The sequence below is a fragment of the Myotis lucifugus genome, unplaced genomic scaffold (genome assembly GCF_000147115.1).
Source record: "Myotis lucifugus unplaced genomic scaffold, Myoluc2.0 scaffold_71, whole genome shotgun sequence".
Lineage (NCBI taxonomy): Eukaryota > Metazoa > Chordata > Mammalia > Chiroptera > Vespertilionidae > Myotis > Myotis lucifugus.
The window spans coordinates 94,281-117,879 of NW_005871119.1; the positions used below are offsets into that span (position 1 = coordinate 94,281).

Consider the following 23,599-nt stretch of genomic DNA (forward strand, 5'->3'; position numbering starts at 1 on the left):
AGAGCAGGGCTGATCAGGGGGTTGGGGCACCTTCTTGGACCTACAAATCTTCTTTGAACAAGTGCTCCCTAACTAAGTTTGACATCTCAAAATATGTTCTGCTCTCTTTTGAGTGACGCAGGAAAAGGAAGATAATGAGACCACAGGTCCCTTAAAAAGCTGTGCAAAGCAGAAGTACATTTGTCTTAAGTCACAATATTATTCATTTCTCAAGAAGAGAGCTGTTCATCATAGATGTATTAGGAAGTGCTCCCTGAAAAAAATTTAAAATACTTAAATTAAGTTCATGCTCTGTGTCCATAATAATTTGGAAAACACTTAGTATATGATGCTCCCTTTTATCCTCAGGTTCAAGAAAACTTACCTGAGAGTATTTTTTATACTAATCATAAATACAAAGAAAATTTTAATTTTGTAGCAATAAGGTAGAGTAGAGGGAAATTGTTAAGATTAATAAAAACTTTTAAAATATAAAATGAAAATAAGGTAAATGATGAGAAATGGAAAGGAAGTAAAAGGGGGAAAAATGAAGACTATTATAGCAAACCACCTAAGACAACATTTATAACCTGAAGAAAATGTGGAGAATTAAATGTCAAAATAGAATGTATAAAATAGAAAATACTGAAAGATGAGGTAACTCACCTGAAGAAATGGGAGATTTGGAAACCAGTATTTGACATGGATTAATAGAAAATTAAAAATGTGCTTTTTTTCCTCCATGTTTTTTCAGAAATTATGTCAAAGATGATTTATTTGATTGTTTTCTAAATTTCATACACCATTCTTTTCTTTTTTTAAAGTTATCTTTATTGTTGAAAGTATTACAGATGCCCCCCTTTTCCCCCATTGACCCCTTCTAGCCCACACCCACCCCATCTCTGGCCTTCACCACACTATAGTCTGTGTCTATGGGTTATGCATATATGCATATAAATTATTTTCTTCACTATTTTCTCTCTTGGCCTTTGTACTTAGATTACAGAGTGAAGGGAATACCATCACACTGAAATAAGTTAATTTTTTACCAGATTTAAAAAAGATTTATCCCAAAACTAGTGACCCAATGCACAAAATTCGTGCACATTAAAAGGGAATTAATTAGAGGAAATATTTTAATATTGCTATTTGCCCTTTCTCTATAATAGAAGTGTCAGAGATGGAAGAAAATTAGTAAAATATATATGAAAATCTTCCTCCTGTCAGAGTCTGGGGCGCGTCACAGAACCCAGAGTCAAGTCCCCACCCACCCACATGCACCTTGAAATCGTGCGAGACCCAGACCTGGCCGGCCCCACCCCGTCAATCCCTGCCGGGTGGAGGGGCATGTCCTCAGGTCGCCTGGCCCGGTGCCAGGGCAGGGTGTGCGGCCTGAGGTCCCCCAGCCCAAGCCGGAACAGGGGGCATGCCTTCAAGTCCCCATCAAGCCCCGCCAGGCGGGGGGCGTGGCCTCAGGTGCCCCAGCCCAGTGCCCGGGTGGGGACCGCAGCCTCAGGTCCCCCAGGCTGGGGCAGGGGGCACTCCTTGAGGTCCCCGTCAAGCCCCACCAGGTGGGGGGCACAGCCTCAGGTCCCCTGCCCCCCAGCGCCACGCAGCCTCAGGTCCCTGCTGATTGCTCATTAAGGCTCTTTACGGTAACCTGGCCTCTGCTCTGGGTGCAGCCATCTTGTGTTACGGAATCCCTGCCTCTGCTGTGGGCACAGCCATCTTGACCATTATGGTGTGATGGTCAATTTGCATATTCCCTCTTTATTAGATAAGATTATTTGGAAGTTTCCATTGTTAGCACTTGTTTTGTGTTTATATTTTCTAGTAATTATAATTTTTTACCATTCTCTGGATGAGAAAAATGTACTGAGATTCTTTATTATTGCTCTATTCAACAAATGTTTATTGAGGACCAGAGACTATTCTGCTAGGTGTTGGCTTGCTAGCTCTTATGGTTTGATAATTTGGTATGAGTGCCAAAATAGAAATTTTAATTTTCAAGGTTTTTATTGGATGACTAGAGGCCCGATGCATGAAATTCATGCAAGAGTAGGCCTTCCTTCCCCCAGCTGCTGGCACAGGCTTCCCTCTGGCACCCGGAACCCGGGCTTCCCTTGCAGCCTCGGCTTCATCCTGAAAGATGCCCAGAAGGATGTCCGGTCTAATTAGCATATTACACTTTTATTATTATAGATTATTTGAAAGCTGTGTCATGTAGTTTCATAGGCTTGTTTAAAGACCTCAGTATAAATAAAAGTAAAGGGATGGCAGACAGTGTTGTGACCGTGACAGCTCCTCTGCCATCAAGCTGTTTTGGCCTACCCCCAGCTGCCCTTTCGCTGGGTGGTCCTAGTCAGTGATGGCGAACCTTTTGAGCTCTGCGTGTGAGCATTTTGAAAAACCCTAACTTAACTCTGGTGCCGTGTCGCATGTAGAAATTTTTTGATATTTGCAACCATAGTAAAACAAAGACTTATATTTTTGGTATTTATTTTATATATTTAAATGCCATTTAACAAAGAAAAATCAACCAAAAAAATGAGTTCATGTGTCACCTCTGACACGCGTGTCATAGGTTCGCCATCACTGTCCTAGATGGTTTAGTCCCTAATGTTGCAGATGGGATGGAAGAGGGTGTTTGTTCTAAGCTCCGCCCTGAGCCATGATGAGTGGCAACACCTGGTGCTGAAAGGTCTTGAAGAACAGGTACCTTTGCTAACTCAGAGAAACACTCGATTTCATCAGGGGCTAAGTTAAGCAGAGGGTCTTCCATGAACCTATGGCCTCAGGAGATTCTATGAGAAAATAGAGATAAGACACAGCAGCCTAGATGGAGAGCCAATAGGATAGACATGTAAACAAGCCAATAACAATACACCATTATAAGTGATACAGTGATGGTGTGCCTGGTGTATTGTGGAAATGGCCAGTTTTGCCTGGGAGGAGTCAGGAAAGGCTTTTCTGAAGTGGAGATGTTTGGCTAGATATTGGGAGACATAGATATTTTCCAGACAAAGAAGCATGGTGTGCATGACATAGTGTGTAGGGAAAAGAAAAGAGAGGTAGGGTGGGCTGTGTTGTTAAGAATCATACAGGTGGGCCCTAGTTTTATTTTATAAAGCAGCAAGGAGCCAATGCAGAGTTGTTGTTTAATATATTTTTTACTGATTTCAGAGAGGAAAGGGGAGAGAGAGAGAGAGAGAGAGAAAGAGAGAGAGAGAGAGAGAGAGAGAGAGAGACATCAATGATGAGAGAGAATCATTGATTGGCTGGGGATTGAGCCCACAACCCGGGCATGTGTCCTTGACTAGAATGGAACCTGGGACCCTTCTGTCTGCAAGCCGACGCTCTATCCACTGAGCCAAATCGGCTAGGGCGCCAATGCAGAGTTTTTAACAAGAGAGTTCCATTATCACATTTATTTTTCAAGAATATACATCTGGTTATGTGGGAAATGGCTACCCTAGGGAGAATGTAGACTAGATAGAGATATTGGAGAGTCAAGTGATAATGAGGGCCTGCAGAAGGAAATTACAAGGGGATAAAAACACCGAGGCTAAATTTGAAAGGGCTGTATATGAAGGGTAAAAGGAGAGATTGAAGATCACCGTAGCCTAAGATGTTAAGCTGGACAAACCATGGAGGCAAATTTCATGAGTTTGAAAACATTTTTAGACTCTTACACTCAACGCATCCAAGGCTGAACTCTTTATCTTCCCCTCAAAGCTGTGTTTTTATATCATGTCAGTCATCTGAATCTCAGTTGATAGCAATTTCATCCATCCAGTGGCTTAAATCATTAATGTCATTCTTGACTCTTTTTCTTTCTCTCCTACCCCAAATGCAGTCAGCCAGGAAAACCTGTTGATCCTACCTACCTGTAAAATACAGATAGATCCAACCACTTGTCACCACCTCCCACCTCCCCTGACACCATTCATTCCCAGCCAACATCATCCCTCACCAGGATGACTGCAATTGCTGCCTAATTTTGCTCCGATCCTTCCCCCACCCCCAACAATGTATTCTCAACATGCAGCTAGAGTGATCCTTGTAAATATAATGCCGATCATGGCACTATTATGTTTAAAAACTCCATATCACTCACTCAATAAGCTAACGGCCTAATAATGGTCTACAAGGCCTTATAGGGTCTGGCCTCTGCCTGCTCCACCTCGCTGGGCTTCAGATACACTAGCCTCTCACTGTTTCTGAGCAAGTCAGGCAAGCAACCACCTGGGCACCAACAGTTCCTCTGCCTCAAATGCCCTTTCCCCCAGTATCTGTATGGATAAGTGAAATGGTCTCAGCCTAAGATGGGCTTATATAACATAGAAGGAGAAAAAGAAATACGTATAGAAAGAAAATGTTATCAATCATATTATTAATTGTATTTAGGTTCTTTGGTGCATTATGATCTAGGTGTGGTTTAGACGTTCTAACCACAGTTACAGTTTAGCTGAATGTCAGGTGAACATCACAAACATATGACTCATTTAGGATATTATTTCCTGAAGGGCATGGAATAATTTTCTGTTTTTTTAAACAATGTTTTTCAATATCATGGTATTAGGTAAGAACAACTAAATCCATATGATAAACATGGTCATTTAAAGTACATGTTCATTTTACCTCAAATCCCCCTCACTCTGCCTACATTACTAGAGCTAGCTCATCAAACCCAGCATGAGCTCAGCAAGCTGTGGAGTTAACAGCTAGCTCCAGTGAGGTGTGAGAATACCAGGCTAACTGCAGTTGAACCAGTCATGTTAAATCATGTATCATGTCCGTTCTTCAGTACCAACACTTGATACACTTGACCTTTATAAAAAACTTAAGAGTTCATATAAAAACTGTTATCCAAGAAATGCAAAACCTAGTGAACATAACATACTCTTGAAGCAAGGCACTAAAAACGCTCAAATGGACTTTTGTGCCCATCAACAAAAAAGGATATTATTGTTAATTAGCAAAACTTTGTAGTTATCAACACACTGGTAAGAATGGCTCTAGTTATTTCTAATAAGCTCTATAGAAATTGGCTTTCATCTCATCCTTTCTTAGTCTTACCCCCATGTAAAACAGCACTAAAGAAAAGTGTGATGAAGCTCTACTAATTGAAATTAGAATTGGTAAATGTAGTGTCAGCCATTGAATCATTCTATTAATCGTAATGGATGTGGCCATTGTCCTAAAGGATGTTTAGGCTCTAATATATTACACTCAAAATTCAGCTATACTATTAAAGCACTGGATAATATAAAAGTAAAATATGTCAGTGGTTTTATCTGTATATAATGGTCTGGGTCCTAAATTTAAGTAATTTATTTGCTGAATGAGTCACCAAAGACCTACTAGCCACAGTTTAAAGCACAAAGCTTTGTCAGAGCTTTGAACAAAAGAAACTCTTCAATATTTAAATTCTGATGAACTCACTACACGCTACCACTTATTGTCAAATACCTCTGTGGGAGTAACTCTTAAAGAACTCAATGGTAACTTTTATTATGGGTCATATAAATCTGACCAACTTATTCCAAGGAATACTTGATATAGTAAAAATAGTGCTTAATTAAGTAGCTAACTCACACCTGAGAGACTTCATCTAGTTTTGTCGGTTTTGCAGGCCTGGTATAGCAAAGAACCCAAGTGAAAGGTGTAAGAAAAAAACCAGTGTGGACTCTAGGATATGGCTGGAATGAGGCAGCTGAGATAAAGGCACAGTGCATTCCAGGCCTGTCCCACTGCACAGAAAACGGGAACTAGAGAGCGTCCATTGCTCTTGGGCAGGTTAGCAGTCACTACTGACTCCAGAGCAGATTCAGTAGTGTGGTGGGGGTTATTGTCATTTTGTAGAGGTTCCTAGAGGTTCTTTTTCTTTCTGAGATGGCTGGTAATCTTTGTGATATTATATGAATCTTTTGTGGACTTTTGTATATACCAAGATCCATTGTTTTTCTTTATCTTGGAAATCTAAATAAGTGGAAGAAAAGAGCTGAAGAGAAACATAGGAAATAGACATCTCTTTCTTTAGACTGCAGGGTCTTAGCAAAGCGATGAGGCTGTGGATTATCCCACAGCACCTGGAAAGGTGGAAGACCTCCTTGGAAACAGTGACTACTCTTGGTAAAAATGAAAATGCATCAATTGGTTGCCTCCCCAACTGGGGATCAAACCGCAACCTGGGCATGTGCCCTGACCAGGAAACGAACCAGCGACCTTTTTAAAAATATATATTTTATTGATTTTTTTAAAGAGAGGAAGGGAGAGGGATAGAGAGTTAGAAACATCGATCAGCTGCCTCCTGCACACTCCCTACTGGGTATGTGCCCACAACCAAGGTACGTGCCCTTGGCCAGAATCGAACCTGGGACCCTTGAGTCTGCAGGCCAGCGCTCTATCCACTGAGCCAAACCGGTTAGGGTGAACCAGTGACCTTTTGGTGCACACCAGACATCACTCAATCAACTTGAGCCGCACCAGCCAGGGCTGAACACTGAAACTTTGTAAATCTTAAAAATCATTTTCCTCTACAATAGTATAATAAGTATTTAAATTCTCTAGTTAACTCACCAGAGCCTGTATTAACCGTAATGTACCTGGAGCATATGACTGAACTACTAATCATTGCTTTAATGTTGTTCAGGTCTGGATGAGTTCCATTCCGAAACATCAGAAAGAGCTTTTCCTCCTGGCCCCTGCACTACGGTGGAACTAGGAACTTGATTATTTTTCCACCTGCTGGATAGGAGAGTATAGTGTGGGGTAGGCTGGTGGAGGTTCTCAGCGGTACAGAGCTTGCGGAAAAAGAAGAGATAGGGAGGGGGCCTGGGGTCTCCGGGATTGACTTCCTGATTTACCTCTCTGCTGCTGCCAACTGTAATATCTGAATTTCTGACCATTCTTCATTTTCCCCTGCACTTATTCATCAGTAAATGGATTCTCAGAAACTTCTCTTCAATGTCTCTAAAACATTTTCAGTTCTTTGTTTTATTTTTTTAAGAATTAAGGATATATATACATATGCATATATATGATATATATATAAATATATATATATATATGAAGGAGAGGTTTATATAATCTTTTCATTTCACTTAATTCTTTTTCTCTCTTTTACTAGGTAAGGTTCATATTTGTGTGTTTGTATATGTGTATATGGTGTGTGTATGTGTGTGTGTATGGTGTATATGGTGCATGTGTTTGGATAGATAGATAGGCAGGCAGATAGGTAGATGAGTATTATGAACTAAAGGTGTGTTCCTGGGTATTCCAGAAAGAAAATGAACTTGGGTCTTTTGGATATTTCCTTTCAGGAAGTTCTGTAGAAAGTCCTGAAGTATGAAAACAAGAAGACTTTGGGTAAGGCCAAGGAGATGGAGTAATGCTGGTCTTGCCAAGGATTCTTGCCTAGGGGAAGAGCGGGAGTAGAAGGAAGATAAGATCCAGCCCTGGACTAGCTTTGGGAGACATCCTAGAGATGAGGCTGTAGAAACAGCAAAGGAGAAAAGTCCTGAATTCTGCCACAGGAGTTGCCACTTAGGGGTATGATTTATTTTTAGGAAACATAAGTTTCACATATGTGGGTAGGGAGCTTGATTGGAACAGAACACTGCTGCCTTGCTCCTGCTGCTTGAGTCCTAACTGTGAAGTATTGCTTCTCTTCCTGGTTCTAGAGCACTCCAAAAGGAAGTGTTGGGTATAAAGAGCGAGCTGAAGATGAAATGGCTGCTCTTTTCTGAGGGCAGTAGGCAGTGATGGGCTCTGGTTAGAGCCTGAGGATCTTAGGTTAGATATTTCAAAAGACATGCACGGATGATCAGTGTTGGGATATGGCACACTTCCTAACATGGCAAGTTCTTTTCCAGGGACTCCAAAAGTACTGTTTTGAGGTCATTTAAATTTAAATCCCTTAAACATATTTTCAGTCCAAGGCTCTGTCAATGAACACACACACACACACACACACCACACACACACACACACACACACACAACAAAAAACACCCACAAAACTTAAGGCCATCATGGAAACAGGACATGAGTGACTTTACCTGACACACTTGCAGACTAGACGTAGGCAGTTGGTCATCGTGTGGCAGTAGCAGGAAATCAGAAACCCAGGCTGCAGTATCTTCTACAATCTCCTTGGCAACGAAGTCGGCAAAGGCCGCCTTCCTAGTGGTTCCTGCCAGCTTGGAGGACTGGCTTGAGATTCTTTGTGGATTGCGCAGAACACTACAATCTTCTGTTTCAGTGGTCTCTTACAAATGTCGTCTACCTCTATAATACTCTACATTTTTTATATATTTTTTAGTTTTTTGGGGTAACACTGGCTAACAAAATTATATAGGTTTCAATTGCACAGTTCTATAATACATTATCTGTACACTGAATTGGGTATTCACCACCCCAAGTCAAGTCTCTTCATCACCACATATCCCTCCTATACCCTCCTCTGTCTCCCCTTATCCCCTAGCAATGACCACACTGTTTACTGTGTCCTTAAGTTTTTCTTTTTTGCTCAGTCCCTCTACCACCACCCACATACCCAGTTCTGCTCACATCTGTTCCTTAAAGCACAGAGTTCTTTTGAGAACCCCATTTTAATTGTTAAGAAAACCATCAGAAGAGGATGAACTATAAGAGCAATGTAGTATTATGGCCAGTGGACAGATGTGAGTACCTCATGAATGAAAACACTGTGCTAAAGAAATCCAGTGATTTGCCTAACAGTTACATTGTAATGCCAAGAACCAGCTGTGTACAGATCATAAAAGGCAAAAAGTAAACTTTTAATTTTTGTCCTAATAATTTTCTACTACCCTGGAATCAACTGAGGATGCAGTGTTTGGCACATGGACTGCGTCCTCGCTCCCTCCCCCCAATCCCAAGCAACAGTGGGACACGCCCTGGGTCCAGTTGTGCAGGCAGGTGGCTGGGCACTTGTGCTGGCTCCGTGAAGCTCCGTGAGTCATGATGCTGCATTCGGGGAGCATCATGGTCAGTCTCTCCTATACCCCAATTGGTCGGAAGAATCGTGGCAGTTTATAATGTTCATTTTGAAAAGTTGCTGTTGCCTGCATCTCAAACTGGCCCATGTTTAGAGCACTTTGAAAGTATAGTTTGTCATGATGCTTGAATGTTGACATAACTCTGAGGACATCTTTGTAGGTGTTTCAGACAATAGAGGTACCTTTATCCCCCTAACTTCACTCCCCCATCCAGTTCATGCTCCATATAGCCACGATAGTAATTCTTCAGAATATAAGTTGGATTACATCCTTTCCCTGATCAAAACCCTCAAACAACTTCCCATTGCATTTCAGTGAAATACCAAGTCCTTCCTGAGCTGTAATGTATTGTTACTGGTTTGGTCCATTCTCTTTCTGCCACTTTCTCCCTTGCTGTTCTCCAGAAACATTGGCTTTCTTGCTGTTTCTTTAACCTTTCAAGCATGTTCTCACCTCAGGACCTTTGCATTTGCTGTTTGCTCTCCATGAAACATTCCTTCCAAAGATGACTGAATGACTGGCTTCCTCAATGCCTTTAGGACTCGTAAATATCATTTCCTGGGGAGGCCTTTTCTGATCACTCTATCTGAAATAGTACCCACTATTACTCTGTACCCCCTTACTTTATTTCTTATCACAGTGCTTATCTCTGCCTGACGTCGTATCTCTAGTTGTTTGTGCCCTCCATTAGGAAGTATGATCTATGAAGGCAGATGATATCTGTTTGCTCACTACGGTATTTCCAGCTGATAGAACGGGGTCTGACACATGATAAGCATTCAGAAAATATTTGTTAATGAATGAATTAACTGAATTAATTAGCATAGTATGCCAAGTCTTTTGATATAGGTAGCCAAAGGGTGGATCTAATTAAAATTGTGTATCTACCCCTATTAATGTATACTACTATATTATATATGTACTAGAGGCCTTGTGCATGGGATTCTTGTGGGGCGTGGCCTGCAGGGATTGCCTGCTGTGGGAGCACCACTCATCACAGTCAGCCAAGCAGCACTCCCACTGTGGGAGCGCACTGACGACCAGGGGGCATCTGCTGCATTGAGCGTCTGCCCCCTAGTGGTCAGTGCACATCATAGTGACTGGTCCACCGGTCCTTCTGGTCATTATGTTGTTCGGTCACTGAGCTTTTATTATATAGGATAGGATAGTATAATATCCATATATATTTTAGATAAATAAATGGTAGATAGGTAGAAAGAAAGAAAAAAAGAAGATGTTTAATGCAACCAATCTAGCACAGAGCCTGATACACTATAAGGGGTGGATATAGTATATCAGGCTCTGTGCTAGTACTTTGATATCCTTCCCTTATTATGTATCAGGCTCTAGATTCTTTGCTTCCCTTACCTACTTTAATAAAACAGCTGTCACATAGGTGCTATTATTATCCTCACATAGTAATACAGAAATGGAGGTTAAGAGGGACAACTTTGCTCAAGATCAGACAGTTATTAAGTAATAGATTGTAATTAAACTGGGTCTGGTCTGGCTTCAAAGTCTTAACTGAATGACTTGTCTATGCTGTACATATACTGCATCTCCTAATTTTGAATCTGCCATAATTATATAGAGGAACAAATAAGGGGGCTTCGGGGGTATATACAAAATAAATACAGAGTATTTACAAAATATACATATTTGTATTGAAGATGAAAGAAGTTACCTAAATAATTTAGAAACTAGATTATATTCCATTTTGCATGTAGTAATATAAAAATACAAATAAAGTTTTTATCCAGCTGTATTGACTAGGGCAGTGGTCGGCAAACTGCGGCTCGTGAGCCACATGAGGCTCTTTGGCCCCTTGAGTGTGGCTCTTCCACACAATACCACCTGTGGGCACGCATTACAGTGCAATTGAAACATCGTGGCTCATTCGCAGAAGTCGGTATTTTGTGGAAGAGCTACACTCAAGGGGCCACAGAGTCGCATGTGGCTTGGAAACCACAATTTTGGACTACCGGGCCTAGGGTAAGTGAAAAATTTTAAAGCTCACTAGTGTTGTACTTTTAAATTTAAAGAATAATTTATTTTAAGAAAGATACTGTTGTTAAATTCTGCAAATGCTATTTATCATATTGGGCACATTTACAGACTTCTCCCCTTTATCTCTGTAAACTCTCAGGCAGGTGTTCATTCTTTTATTTCCAACTCCATTCATCTGTGTTATCTACACTTAACAGTTGAGGGTCATCACTTCTTGCTATTGCTGTTCCACCTTTGTCTCATTGATGTAGCTCTTAGCCCTTCCCCTTTAGGCATCTCTCCCACCTAAACCCTCACTAAGTCATTTCATTTTACATGTCCAGACCTGCCTAGACTGGCCACAGTTCTCCCAAGAGTCTCACATAGTAGTGGGGAAAAAGTAGGTGATCACAAATGTGAGAGCTATTTAGGTTTGTTGGTATTTTCTTGTTTTAGTGAACAATTATTTACAACTCCTAAAAGTTAAAGTTGTCTTCCCACTTATATCTATTTATTATAGTCTCTTATTTTGATGATGATATCTTGCCTCAGATAGATTTTGTAACATATTTTCAGTTGCTTAAAGCCACCAAAAAGGAGAGACTTATACTTTGTGGAAAGATGGAGTAGCAGGTTCTGTATTTATCTTCCTTCCTGAAACAACTGAGAAACTGCACAAAGTTTATCAAATAACTTTTAAATATATTGGACATCAGGCAGTAGAGGACCATGATCCTTGAGAGATGGAAAACAAACTAGGTGAATTCTAGGATTGTCCCAACTTACTGCCATGAGAGAGTTTCCAGGCCATAGCAAAGGGTGGATGGACCCAGCTGGATCCTAATGGTCTCCTGAATTGTGGAGATGGAGAGGGTCCTTTGAAAAGACAGATAAAATTGAAAGGCCTTTTCCTAGACCAATCAGAAAAAAATGAAAGAAGAGATAAATGATCAATATCAGGTAATTATGAGAGAAGAGACATCACTACTGATTCTACAGAAGGACAATAAGGGAATACTGCTAACAACTTGATGCCAATAAATTCTCAACTTGTATGAAAAGGACAAACTTGTGGAAAGGCACAAACTACCAAGACTCATTCAGAAATACATAAAATAATCTGAGTAACCCTATATCTATTAAATAAATTGAATTTATTGTGATGTTTTTTAAAGGCAGTCTAGGTCCAGATGACTTCATTAGTAAGTTGTACCAACATTTAAAAAATAGGTAATAATGCCCTAGCTGGTTTGGCTCAGTGGATAGAGCATTGTCCTGTGGACTAAAAGGTCCCAGGTTCGATTCCAGTCAAGGGCACATGCCCTGGTTGTGGGCTCAATTCCCAGTAGGGAGTGTGCAGGAGGCAGCCGATAAATGAGTCTCTCTCATCATTTATGTTTCTATCTCTCTCTCTCCCTCTTCCTTCCTCTCTGAAATCAATAAAAATATATTTTTTAAAAAAAGAGGTAATACTAAATCTATACAAACTCTCCCAGAAAATTGAAGATGAGACAAAACTTCTCAACTTATTCTATGAGGCCAGTGTTACACTGATCCCCAAACCAGATGAAGACATTGTAAGAAAAGAAAAATAATAGACCAATATCCTTCACATAAAATTTTTACAAAATTTTATCAAATCAAATCTAATAACAGATAAAACATCATGACCAATGGGGTTTATCCCAAGAATGCAAGGTTGAAAATTAATTAATGTAATTCACCATAATAACAGACATTATAAAAGAAAACTATATGATCATCTCAATAAATGCAGAAAATACATTTGACAAAATACTATATCATTCATGCTAAAAGCTCTCAGCAAACTAGGACTAGAAGGGCACTTTCCCAACCCAACATAAAACAATAGAACATCTATGAAAAACTTTTAGCTCACATTACACTTACTAGTGAAAGATGAATGCTTTCCTCTTAAGATCAGAAAAGACAGGGATGTCCTCTCCCACCATTTTTATTCAAATTACAGAAGATTCTAGCCAGTGCCATAAATAAAAAACACACAAAACAAAACAAAAGTATCAAGATTGCAAGTAAAACTGACTTTGTCACAAATAACATGATCATCTATGAAGAAAATATGATGGAATCTACCAAAAAGAACTCACTTAGTTTAGCAAAGTTGCAGGCTACAAAGTCAAAATATAAAAATAAGTTTTATTTCTCAAAATTGGCAGTGAACATTTAGAAATTTAAATGAAAATAATACCATTCAGGAAATAATAAAAGAATATGAAATACTTTGAGAATGTATCTGGCAAAATATACCTAACACTGAAATACTAAAAATAGCCTTTTTGACCTATAATTGACAGAAAAAAACTGGACATACATAAAGTATACTATTTGGTAAGTTTTGATAAACATATGCACTCATCAAACTATCAGCAAAATCTAAAAATATTGCTAAGACAAGTTAAAGCAGATCTAAATGAGAGACAGACAGACCGTGAACATGGATGGGAAGACTCAATGTTGTTAAGATGCCAGTTCACCCCAAATTCATATAGAGATTCAACATAATCCCCATCAAAATCCATTTTTTAAGTTGATAAATTCAGTTTAAAACTCATATGAAAATACAAAGGTTCTAAAAGAGCCAAACCAACTTTGAAAAGAAACAAAGTTGGAGGGCTAACACTACCCAATTTCAAGAATTATTATAAATTTACATTCATCCAGATAGCATGGTATCGGGGTAAAGATAGACAAGTAGATCAATCAAAATAACAGAATCCTGAAATAGAACCAAAGATATGTGGTCAATTAATTTTTGACAAAGGTTCAAAGGCAATTCAGTAGGAAAAGGATAGTTTTTTTCAACAAATGATGCTGGAACAACTTGATATTACAATCCAAAAAGGACCATATATTCATACCTCAGACCACTTATAAAAACTAACAATATATTATAGATCTAACTTTACAACCATAACATTTTTAAACTTCTAGAAGCATAGGAGAAAATGTTTGTGACTTTGACTTAATTTCTTACGTGACAATCCATTAAAGAAAAACTTGATAAATAGGACTTTCTAATTAAAAACTTCTGTTCTCTGAAAGCCACTGTTGAGAGAATGAAAAGGGAAGTCACAGACTTGGAGACAATATTTACAAATCATGTATCTCATAGAGGATTTGATTCAGAATCACTAAATAATAAGAAACAATCAATAAATATGGGCAAAGAATGTATGCCAATGACAAACTAATGAAAAGCATATGGAAATAATCTCTAACATTATTAGTCATCAGGGAAATGCAAAGAAAAACCACCAGGAGATACCCTGTCACACCTGTTAGAATGGGAACAACGAAACAACAGCAAAAACTAGACTGCTCATACCCTGCTGGTGAGAATGTACTAGTAACATGATACAACGTTGGAAGTAGTTTGGCAGTTTCTTAAATATTTACTTTCAAATAACTTAAATATTCCACTCAGCTATTACTCAAAGGAACATGAAAGCATATGTTCATACAAATACTTGTACACAAATGTTCATAGCAGTTTTACATGTAAAAACCAAAAACTGCAGCCTCTCCAAATGTCCATTAGTAGGAGAGTGGACACAGAGTTTTGGTATGTCCATATAATGAGCACACTTCACCAATAAAAAGGAATAAACTATTGATACGTGGAACAACAAGTCTCAAAATAATTATGTTGAGTGAAAGAAGCTAGACTTGTCCAGTGTGCCCCAAAATATGATTCGCTTTATAGAAAATTTAGAAAACAAAAACTAATGTAAAGTGGCTGACAGCAAATTGGTGATTGTTAAGGGACACAGGGATGGAGATGGGGAGGGGTAGGAAGGAGGAATTATAAAAAGGCTTGAGGAAACCTTTAGGAGGTGATGGATATGTTCATTGTCTAGATTTTGCTGATAGTTTAATGGTGCATATGTTTGTAAAAACTTACCAAATAGTATATTTTAAATATGTGCTGGTTTTTTTTGTATGTCAATTATATTTCAAAAAAGCTATTTTTAAAACTACTCAAAAGATACCATATCTGTCTCCCAAAATTCAATTAAGACTTTCAATTCTAAGAATTTCAAATATGACAGATATTTCACATTTAGATTCTCACAGTTTTCAATAATATTTTTTGCATGGTTATGTCCATACTTTGTTTTGTGGAATTATTTGAAATTCTTTAAATGAAAACCCTTATTTGGTGGGGAAGTAAAGCAGTAGAAAATCATATAAACTACTGATGAGCATATATTTGGTGCAATTACTGTGTAAAAGCATTTTGTAAAGTTAAATATATGCATGCCCTACAACCTAGCAATTCCCTTGTTAGGCATATACCAAGAAAAGCAGCTCTCAAGCTGTTTGTTCTCAGGGCTTTTTTTGTACTCTTATATTATTGAGCAATTCAAAGTTTTTGTTTATGTGATTTATGTCTTTAGATAATTACTGTATTCGACATCAAAACAGAAAGTCTTTAAATATTTTTCTTTTTAAAATAACAATAAGAAACCAATTGATAAGTTAGCACAAAAAATACTTTTAGAGAAAAATAATTATTTTCTATAACAAGGACTGTAGTAAGAAGAGTGGTATGTTTGGTTTTATATCTTTACACATCTCTTTAATATCCTATTCCAAAGAAGATGGTTGCTCATATCTGTTTCTGTATACAGGTTGTTGGAATATATCGTTTTGGTTGAAATATATGAGGAAAATCTGGCCTCACACAGATACCCAATTAGAAAAGAGAGAACCATTTTAATAGCCTTTTCAGGACATTCTTGATACTACACCACAACTCTTTAAGTGGTAGTTTCTTAAATTTAAATTGTAATGTTGAATCTGAAACCATGTCAGTGAACATTTATACTGTTACATTAAAATCCATTGGTCATATTAGATCTCCAACAGCTATTTCAAATATATCATGTCCAAAATCTATACTAATAAAAGGGTAATATGCTAATTAGGCCGGGTTGACTGGATATCTTCCAGACGTCCGACTTCCTTCCAGACAAAGCCACTGTTGCGGGGGCTGAGGCAGAGGCGGTTAGGGGCGATCAGGCCAGCAGGGGAGCAAGCAGTTAGGGGCAATCAGGCTGATGGGGGAGCAAGAAGTTAGGGGTGAGATAAGGCTGGTGCAGGGGAGCAAACAGTTAGGGGTGAGATCAGGCCAGTGCGGGGGAGCATGCAGTTAGGGGCACAATCAGGTTGGCATGGGGGAGCAAGCAGTTAGGGGGCGATCAGGCCAGCACGGGGGAGCAAGCAGTTAGGGGGTGATCAGGCTGGCAGGGAAGAGCAGTTAGGGGGCGATATGGCCGGCAGGGGAGGGCAGTTGGGAGTGATCAGACCGGTAGAGGAATGGTTAGGGGGAGATCAGGCCAGCAGGCAGAGGTGGTTAGGGGGCAATCAGGCAGGCAGGTGAGTGGTTAGTAGCCAGCGGTCCCGGATTGTGAGAGGGATCCCAGATTGGAGAGGGTGCAGGCCGGGCTGAGGGACACTTTTTCCCTCCCCCCCGCCCCCACACCAACCGTGCACAAATTTCGTGTACCGGGCCTCTAGTAGTTCATATCTTCTTTGAAACAACTCTCTTTCAATTTCAGTGAAAAGCATTAACTGGACCTCAAACCAGAAACCTGGACTTGTTCAGGGTTTCTTTTCCCTTCACCTCTTCATATCCATTTACACACTTGCAAATCCTGTCAGTTGTACCTCATAAATATCTTTCTGTTCCCCATTCATTATCTCCACTACTAGTTTAGTTTAAGCTCACCTCATCTGACTTTCAACTGGACTTTTTAACTTGCCACTTTCATGCCTTCTAGTATCTCCAGGCAAAGATGATGATTCCTCATCCTGTGCTTCTGCTTACCTTGCAGATAGCATTTAGTGGTTGCTGAATAACGTGGTTGACTCTAAAAGTGAAATCTTATTGGTACTTTTCCAAGAGTCCCCTTAGTCCATAGGGTGAAATCCAAACTCTTTAATGTCCTGTGTGAGATCCCTCACCGGCCATTCCCTTGCTCTTAGTTAACTTTCTCCCCACCACCTGCCCACACCTAGCCCTGAGACCCCCACATTTGTCCAAGGACACAGCACCTCTTATGGCTCCACACTTTGCAAATTTGCTAAAAATGTACTTCTCATTCCTGTCGCAGGTCATGACTGAGTTTAGGGTCCTTTCCATGGAATCTTTCCTAATATCTCACTGTATTTTCATAATGCAGTATATGTGTAACAGTATTTACAAACATTTATTTGGGCACCTACTTTGTTCAGACCACTTGCAATTCTTATAATAGCCCTGAAAAGTAGTAATTATTACCCCAATTTAAAAGATGAGGACCTGAGTCAAAGGGATATTAATTTGCCAAGAGTCACACACCTAGGCAGGGGCTGAGCAGGGCTCTGGCCCGGGATTCTTTCTACTATTATGTTGCCTCTTTTTACTCATCTCTTAGAGGGGTTTCTCTATTATCTGACCATGCTTTTGTCTCCTCTGACCAGCAGTGCATTTCTGTATTCCCTGAGCCCAGTTCAGTAAATAAACGAATAGAAAAGTTTATGACTGGAACAGAATTTCAACTAGTCCTATGATATTGTCTCAGAAAACAATGTGATAGCATAGTGATTTTTCTTTTTCAAAGAACTCCTTATATTTGGGGCTAAAGTGTAGCTTTTATACATTTTGCTCAGCAGATGTTTACTGTGCATTGTGTTCTATGAAGTGCTGCACAGGAAACAAGACATCGGTATGACTGTTTCCATCTTCCAGGAGCTTTGGTATGGCAGGAACTTAGGACGGGGACACATCTAATCTGAACACCCAGCAAGAACAAAGCGCCTCAAGTTTTAAAACAGAGAGAGATCACATGGGGCTACATTTAAAAGGGACCAGGAAAGATTTCTTGAAGGATGAATAGAATTCCAATAAAGGAATGTTGAGGGAAGAGCGTTAAGGGGACATGGATGATGAATGGAATTTAAAATAAAGTCAGAAATAAGCCTGGTTTGGTCCACTTGTATGAACTTTATTTTTTTTAAATATATTTTATTGATTTTTTACAGAGAGGAAGGGAAAGGGATAGAGAGTTAGAAACATCGATGAGAGAGAAACATCGATCAGCTGCCTCCTGCACAGCCCCTACTAGGGATGTGCCTGCAACCTAGGTACATGCCCTTGACCAGAATCGAACCCGGGACCCTTCAGTCCGCAGGCCGACGCTCTATCCACTGAGCCAAACCGGTTAGGGCGGTTTGGTTCACTTGTAACTCAGAACAATTATCGATACCCTTTAAGAAATTAATAGTTATTTCAGTGATGGAGTATCAATTTTTTAAAACCTTATTTATTATAAAATAGAGAAGTGCATAAAACAAATACATAGCTTAATGATTACTGAGTGTGGATTTTGAGTAAAGAAAAGCATGGGTTTGCCTCCGTGTTGATTGCATGGGATTACCTGGAAATGGGAATCACATGCAGTTCTCTGGATGGTGGGTGTGGCATGCAAAGGAAGTCTAAGGTGTTGTTTCCTCTTAATTTTTCACTGCCTAGGTGTGGCTTAGATTCATTTTGTAAGCCTGTGATCTTGGGTTGCCTCTGCTGCTTTTTGACAATACTCACCATGTTTTCTGAATGCTGGGCAGCCCCTCTTGGCCACTGTAAAAAAATTTTTTCCCCTAAGATAGACCTGGAATCATACTGATAATATGTAGGATAGTGAATGTATTATAAAGTTTTACTCCCTTAGAAACTAGAGTCAAATTATAGTAATTTAATGCATGCATGATGTTCTTTGAAAGCTTGGATGGGCGTAGTAAACTTCTTTCCTTTTACTATTTGCTCTCATTCTGACACTTATGTGACAAATGTATTTATAACATCCATCAAAATTAAAATCCAAGTGAAATATGCTTTTAGCTATTGTGTTTCAAAAAAAACATTTATGTTATTGACTTCAAATGATGCATAGAGTAAGTGTCCACATGTTTGAGACAGTTATGCTTGGAGGGATAACAAAGATGACTAATATGAGGCTTAGCTTTCCTGCGGTTTGTACTTTTAAAAAATGACATTGGTAATAGAAAACACATAAAATTTAGAAGACGATTCAATAGAAAAAAAATAAGCTTAAGAAAAAACACATAAATATATGTGTAAAAATAATACAGTTTAACTTTAAAAAATTTTGTTAACTATTTTCAAAGCAATTTTGAATTCATTTTAGTGAACAGGTTTAAACGTTTAACATTTGAAATGAATTTTTGTATTTAATGACTAATATAATTGACTGATATCTTCTATATGTTCATAGATTTGATCCAGGCTACCAATGAGACCAATGTTAATATTCCTCAGATGGCCGACACGCTCTTTGAACGAGCAACGAACAGTAGCTGGGTGGTTGTATTTAAAGCTTTAGTCACAACACATCATCTCATGGTGCATGGAAATGAGGTAAACTAAGTAAACTTGCCTATTTTGGGTGGGGGAATGAGGCTTTTGAGGAAGAGTATGATGATGACTTAAGGCCCTTTGGGTTTTCACTAATTAAGAGAAAAAGAAGAGGAAATCTTGGTTCATATTCTTCTAGAGTACAATTTTAATCTATTTTGCTATTTTTCAAAAAGCAGATGTGGTTAGACATTTTATTAGAGCTATCTAAGTATTCAGTATTACTGGTATCTAAATGTATTTACCATGTCAATGTATTAGTGGGCAAAAATGTTAGGGAAAAGGAACAATAAAATTATTTTTCCCATAGGAAGTATTCCTTTGTGCGTTTAAGTGAAAATTGCTTTCATAAACATTTAATTTTGGAAAATATTAATAATATAAAACTTCCCCACTTTGTATAGGATGCATAGAGAATCTTATTAAGTTATAGTGTTTCTAATATATATAGAAATGAAAGATCATACAATTTAGTTCTAACTCAGTAAGTATTATTCAGGCTTTTTCTCCCTTCAGAGAAAGTCATGAGACTAAGAAGATTTATAACGAAGTAAAGGAAAAGAGTGACAATTTGTAAAAATAAAAATTCCCTTTAGTATCAGAAATTATTTAAAAGTATGATTTGAGAACATTGGCGTTTGATTCTAATTTTTGTTTTTCAGAGGTTTATTCAGTATTTGGCTTCTAGAAATACACTATTCAATCTCAGCAATTTTTTGGACAAAAGTGGATCCCATGGTGAGAATATTTATGGTTTTTTTGCTAATGTTTATTGTGTCTAATTATTTTTATTTTTGAAATGAAGTTACTAATACAAAATCATTATAACTGTGTGTTTAAGAAAAATGAAAAGTATAGGGTGTACATACATTTTTTGATAGTTCAATTGATGTTTCTTTCTTTTCACATTTAACCCGAAGTATATATACACTTTGAATGAATAATTATGGGACACCCTGAATATAGGTAGTTTATACTAGTTTTTAAATATCTCATTGTTAAAATAACTTAGTATGTAAATTATGTAAATTTTATTTTTGTCTTTCTAGTGTTTACCTTAAATAGTAACAGTGGTTTTGCTAGACCCACAGTTGTTTGTTTATAATGGTACAAGAAGCAGTGAAATGAAAGGTACTTTCCCAATTTAAAAAACAGGTAACAGTCCTGAAGGAGTGTTCTTTATAAAGGAATAGAATTCAAATGGCATCCATCTGTTCATTCATCATATTTGCTGGTTGCTGTTACATATAAGGCAGGCACACCAAGCAAGTGGAGAGTTCTCAGAGAGTTGCACATATTAAGTCTAAAACAGGCTGTTATTTGAAACAGTGAACAAAACTGCAAGGAAAAATCAGAATAGACATTCTGTACAAGGATGATAGCATAGCTAAACCGAATAGTCTTGGAATGTCTCATGGCAAAGCCATTTTGCCTGCAGTAGTATTTTAAATGACGCTTGTCTGATACACTTATTGACCCTTACCCTAGAATTATTTACATTGGGGAGTTAAAAGGAATTGGTACTAAGCAAAGCACAATTGAAGGTATTTTATTAATTAGTTTTATTTCCTCTGCTCCTTCCCCAGGTTATGATATGTCTACCTTCATAAGGCGCTATAGTAGATATTTAAATGAAAAGGCTTTCTCTTACAGACAGATGGCATTTGATTTTGCCAGGGTGAAGAAAGGGTATGTTGTTTCTTTCTCCTATTTATTTGAGCAGAAAAAGTTTTTGAAGCACACTTAATTTCTTTTAATTAAGCTTAAATGCCAATTAATTTTGATTATGAAGGCCCTGTTTACAAATGCTTGAAAAAGAAACTCAATAATATTATAGAAGTTAGCCTTGAGGTTGTAATATACTTTATATATCATGCATAAAATCTGACATGATGTTCTGGTATAACATTTTGTTTGTTAAAATCAATTTAAAATTCTTAAACATATATATATATATATATATATATATATATATATATCTTTAATTTTAAATGGAGAGAATTTAAGCAAAGTTTATTTAAAAGAGCAGTGACCGAAGTTGACAATAATTATTTCAATGTGTTTTGATTGAGGTTAAACTGAACTGTGTACACGGTGGAGATCTCTTTTTGAGAGGTAATGCCGCCCTGGTATTATAAACACACACACACCCCATAATTGAATTAAATATTAGTACTAACCATTGATTAAGAAAGCTTCATTGAAACGGAAACATATTTTAATTCTTAATTAACATTTATTTCCTTCTAAATAGATGTTTGAGTTTAATCGGAAATGTTCAGTCAAAAATTTGTGTAAATCTTGTGATTTTTTTCTAACTTGAAAAAAATGACAAGGCATTGTAGAAGGTTTAATATTTTAGTTTCAGGGATTCACACAAAAAGATTTAACTCTGTTCTTCTAATAGCTTGCCCAGCCCTAGCTTTGAACTTTTTAAATCATGGTGATGAACAATAATAAGCTTGCCTATTCAAAATAAGTTAGTTTCTTGTGGGTAAACATTTTATAAAATGAAGATTCTTACTTCATCCCCTTCTTGTTAGAGAAGATTCTAGTCCATGCCCCTTCCTCTGACTGCTAACATGGCCCTGGGCAATCATTGTTGATGTTCTCACATGGGTTGTGGCCTCCCCACCACAAGTCCACACCTTCTCAGAAACTTCTGCACCCTTTTATGCACATCAGGACACTTGGGGATACTTTTCCTACCGTCGAAGTGAGAAAGACCTTGAAAATTGCCATCATCGGCCTGTTCACATCACATTTTCTTCACCCATTGCAGTACTGCCACTGCTTCTTGACCATCCCTGGATGCAGGGGCTCCCTAAGCGGTGGGTCCAGGGTTCATTGCCTGCTCTGAGGCACCCTCCGGCACTAACCTCTGCTTTCATTCTGTGTGGCTAAACACATTTCTTTTAGGCCAAACTGTGCCTATCAGCATGCGTTTTTCTTCACTGATGGTTCATAGTATAACATCTGGACTCCCAGGCCTACAGGTTTTGAAGACTTCCATGACTTGTTTTCTCTCTCAGAAACAAACAAACTGGCATTTAGGAAACTTGTATTTTGAATACTATTATCTAGCTTAAATATTTAAAAGAATCTATTTAGAAATTCAACTGGCTTCTAAATATCCAGACCACATGGCTCTCTTCCTTTGTTGCCTGTGTGGTTGAAGAATGAGAATGGATAAAAGGAAGTAATACAGAGAGCGGGGTCAACTACAGCCTCTTCATGTCTCAAAATCACCCCACATGATTAACAAGGAAATGGGAGGAGGGGGGAGAAATAGCTTGGAACAATGTGTGTGGTCTTGAATTTTTGATGTACAAGAAAGTTTTATCTTTTTCTCTTTTTAAAAAAATTGTAGGGCTGATGGTGTAATGAGAACAATGGTTCCAGAAAAGCTACTAAAGAGTATGCCAATTCTGCAGGGACAAATCGATGCACTGCTTGAATTTGATGTATGTATCTCACTGGCAGATGTTTCTTACACAGTCGATATTGTCTTTCATTTGAAGGTGGGCTACAGGTAAAGCTGGAAGCAGATTTAGATCTCCCTCATTTACATTAGATAAGCCCTTAGTTGAAGCTGTTAGCGTGGTGGAGATGATGGTGCAGATTGTCCCAGCAGTTTTCCAGGTATTTACTAAGTCATGGAAAAATGTGAGTGATGCATTCTTGGAACCCCAGGTGTGGAGGAGGATGAACATTTCCTGTTGTCTTTGACAGAATGTAGTGCAAAATGTACCTGCAGGCAGCTGACTCAGCCTGCTGTTAGAAGCCACTTTATACAGACCATTTAAATGACACCATCCACCAAAGAGAATTATTTTTGTTTTTGTCCTGGTCCTTCTTCCTGGCTGGTCTCTACTAGTAAAACCATACCTGTGTGTTGGCTGTGGTAAGATTATATAGAACTAAACACACACAACACGGATACAAATAAAATTGGGGAAATCTGGATAAGACTTGTGGATTGTATCCATACCAATATCCTGGCTGTGATATTATACTATAGTTTTGTGATGTTACCATTGGGAGGCACGGGGTGAATGGTACCTGGGAATCTCTATTTTTACAACTGCATATGGATTTATAGTTATTTCAAAATAAAAAGTTTAATTAAATAAACATTTAATTCATGAAAATAA

General features: G+C 38.3%; 1 protein-coding gene across 1 annotated transcript in view; it reads left to right on the forward strand.

Annotated features, from left to right (window-relative positions):
• SNAP91 (synaptosome associated protein 91) overlaps nt 1–23,599 on the forward strand; it is a 119,934-nt gene that overhangs the window by 18,633 nt on the left and 77,702 nt on the right. The window contains exons 2-5 of the mRNA XM_023755177.1: nt 19,306–19,448; nt 20,108–20,183; nt 21,032–21,134; nt 22,816–22,909. Coding sequence (XP_023610945.1) covers nt 19,306–19,448; nt 20,108–20,183; nt 21,032–21,134; nt 22,816–22,909 — 416 coding nt within the window. The remainder of the gene's footprint in view (nt 1–19,305; nt 19,449–20,107; nt 20,184–21,031; nt 21,135–22,815; nt 22,910–23,599) is intronic.